Genomic DNA, 2,908 nt, shown 5'->3' on the forward strand with positions numbered 1-2,908 from the left:
TGGTATTTCTATTTTTAGCTCTCTGAGGTATCTCCAAATTCTTTTCCACAGAGGTTGCACTAATTTGCAGCCCCGCATCGGATGCTGCCTGTGCTTTTGAGGTCTTATTCATAAAATCTTTTCTCAGATCAACATCCTAAAGTGTTCCCCTATGTTTTCTCCCAGTGGTTTTATTGTTTGGGATCTTACATTTAGGTCTTTGATCCATTTTGAGTTGATTATTGTATAGGTTGAGAGGTGGGGTTCTAGTTTTAAGTCTTTGATCTATTTTAAGTTGATTTTTGTGTAGGGTGAGATGTGGGGTTCTAGTTTCATTCTTCTGCATATGGATAATAAGTTTTCCCTGTACCATTTACTGAAAAGATTATCCTTTCCCCAGTGAGTGTTCTTGATACCTTTGTCAAAAAAACAGTTGGCTATTGATAGGTGTATTAATTTCTGGGCTCTCTATTCTGTTTCATTGGTCTATGTGTCTGTTTTTGTGCCACTACCATGGTGTTTTTGTTACTATAGCTATAGTATATTTTGAAGTCTGGTAGTGTAATAACTCCAGTTTTGTTCTTTTTGTTAAGGATTGCTTTGGCTATTTGGGGTCTTTTGTGGTTCCATACAGACTTTAGGTTTTTTTCTATTATATTTCTGTGAAGAATGGCATTGGTATTTTGATGGGGATTGCACTGAATCTGTAGATTGCTTTGGGTAGTATATTTCCAAGTATTTGAATACTACCTTTATATTAATGAGTTATTATCTTTGTGTCATTTCTTCAGCTTTTGGGTAGAATTTAGCCCTATCCACAAAATGTTCCCATTTCTTTGCAATTGAATTCCTACATGTAGTTCAGGGCCCTTTCTGATATTCTAACTTTTCATAATCCTCACTCAAAATTTCTTTCTTCTTTTGCAATACTTTCATAGTATAATAATTAGCCAATATTTTATCATAACATTTTAAGGTTAGCCTTGTGTTTTATTTAGTTATGTATTAGATTAAGGGCAAGGACAATGTCTTATTTTTGTATCATCAGCACTCACAGAATTTCTGGGACACAGTATATAACCAATAACTGTTTATTACATTGAACGAAGGCTATAGACGAGGTTTAAGAAAACTGAAACTGTAGTATCCCTAGGCCATTTTGCTGTGGTCTTAACTGAAGTCATGAAACTGGACTATACAACCCTGCATATTTCCTCTAGAATTTAATGATCTTATGAATATGTGATTTAGAAAAGTCTTCTGTGATATTCATGCTCAACTAAATTGGAAAATAGGTATTTCTATAGACATAGTGAAGAATAGTGAGTAGTACCAATGGGAACAGCAAAAGGAATAAATGATTGAAACTTAGGGAATAATTTCAGTTACTTGAAGGGGAGGAAGATCTATCTAGAGTGTTTAGAAGAGACAGAAGACTTGTCACCCTCAATGAATGTTATTAATAACTGAAAACATTTTTCGTGAGAGTTTTTTTCTATGAAAAATATTCTGTTAGAGACTTTAGCTACCAAATTCGTATGTACTACTATATTGTTATCATTTGGAAGAGGCCTTTTCATATAGCTAGCCATTAACAGATAATAACTAAATAAAAAATGAATAAATGATTGAATGAATGACATAGCTTATAAGAACATTACAGTCAAGTCAAAAAGGCAGAAAACATATCTAAAAAGATAAGAGCAGTAAAAATTAGTACATAGTAAGTGCTTGATATTGTACTTTAGAGATTTAGGGTTTTAGAGGAGAAAGAAGTCAGGCAAACATAACATTTGGAGAACTTGTTATACATAGGTGGCACTTATGCTGAAGTATATAGAAAGAAATGTGGGTGGGCAACCATGGAAGAAAAGGTCACAGGGTCTGTGCCTAGCTATGGGAGGCTGATGCTCAGACTGGTCATAAGGGGAGAAGGACATGAAGTAAGGAACCAGTTAGGAGAGTACCGCATTAGTACATAATCCAGAAAACACAAACAGGCAAGGATATATGTACAAAGATATTTATTGTGGTACTATTTATAGCAATAAAAAACTAAAGACAATTAAATATCTGTAAAAAAGGATATGGTTAAATAAGTTACGCTACATCCATAATATGGAAGGTGGTAGATCTTTACATACTGACATGAAAAAATGTCCATGACAGTTTAACTTAGAAAAGTTATTGTACAATATAGATTGCACGGTGACAATTTTAGAAAATAAATAATGATTTAAAATACCAAGTGTGCCTGTGAATATATGTATGACATATAGAAAGTGGTCTGAAAACCTACACACAGAAAGATGAGTTCAGATTTGGACATGTTGAGATTTTAGAAAAGCTTATGCCTGGAGATGTTGCTGTAGCCAGATTCTGTATCTTACCTGGGTCTAATAGAGGGCTTTCTTAAACCAGTTTTTCTGGAGAAGGACAATTTCCTTTCTGAGGGTACATGTATCTTTGGTTCCTTGATATATTGTACTGTAAAATCTAAAAAAAAAAAATCATAAGTACAGGGAAACACCATGTTAGAAGGAATATAAAGGTACAAAGTGGCAAAGACATTTATCAGACATTATGTTCATGTGGAAAAACTACTGCTCCTCTCAATAGATGCAGAAAAGCATTTGACAAAATCCAACACAATTTTATGATAAAAACTCTTAACAAAATAGGCATAGATGGGACATACCTTAAAATTATTAAGGTCATATACAATAAACCCATAGCCAATATCATACTGAATGGGGAAAAATTGAAAGCACTCCCATTTCGAACTGGAACCAGACAAAGTTGCCCACTATTTCCACTTCTATTCAACATAGTGCTGGAAGTCCCTGCCAGAGCAATCAGATAAGAGAGGACATGCAACACCTTTCACAATAGCATCAAAGAAAATTAAATATTTAGGAATATATTTAAC

At 33.8% G+C, this 2,908-nt stretch overlaps 1 protein-coding gene across 1 annotated transcript in view; it reads right to left on the reverse strand.

Annotated features, from left to right (window-relative positions):
- RGSL1 (regulator of G-protein signaling like 1) overlaps positions 1–2,908 on the reverse strand; it is a 75,164-nt gene that overhangs the window by 40,604 nt on the left and 31,652 nt on the right. Inside the window, exon 11 of the mRNA XM_012639969.1 lies at positions 2,370–2,475. Coding sequence (XP_012495423.1) covers positions 2,370–2,475 — 106 coding nt within the window. The remainder of the gene's footprint in view (positions 1–2,369; positions 2,476–2,908) is intronic.

Source organism: Propithecus coquereli, unplaced genomic scaffold (assembly GCF_000956105.1).
Source record: "Propithecus coquereli isolate 6110/MARCELLA unplaced genomic scaffold, Pcoq_1.0 Scaffold146, whole genome shotgun sequence".
In the NCBI taxonomy this organism is placed as follows: domain Eukaryota; kingdom Metazoa; phylum Chordata; class Mammalia; order Primates; family Indriidae; genus Propithecus; species Propithecus coquereli.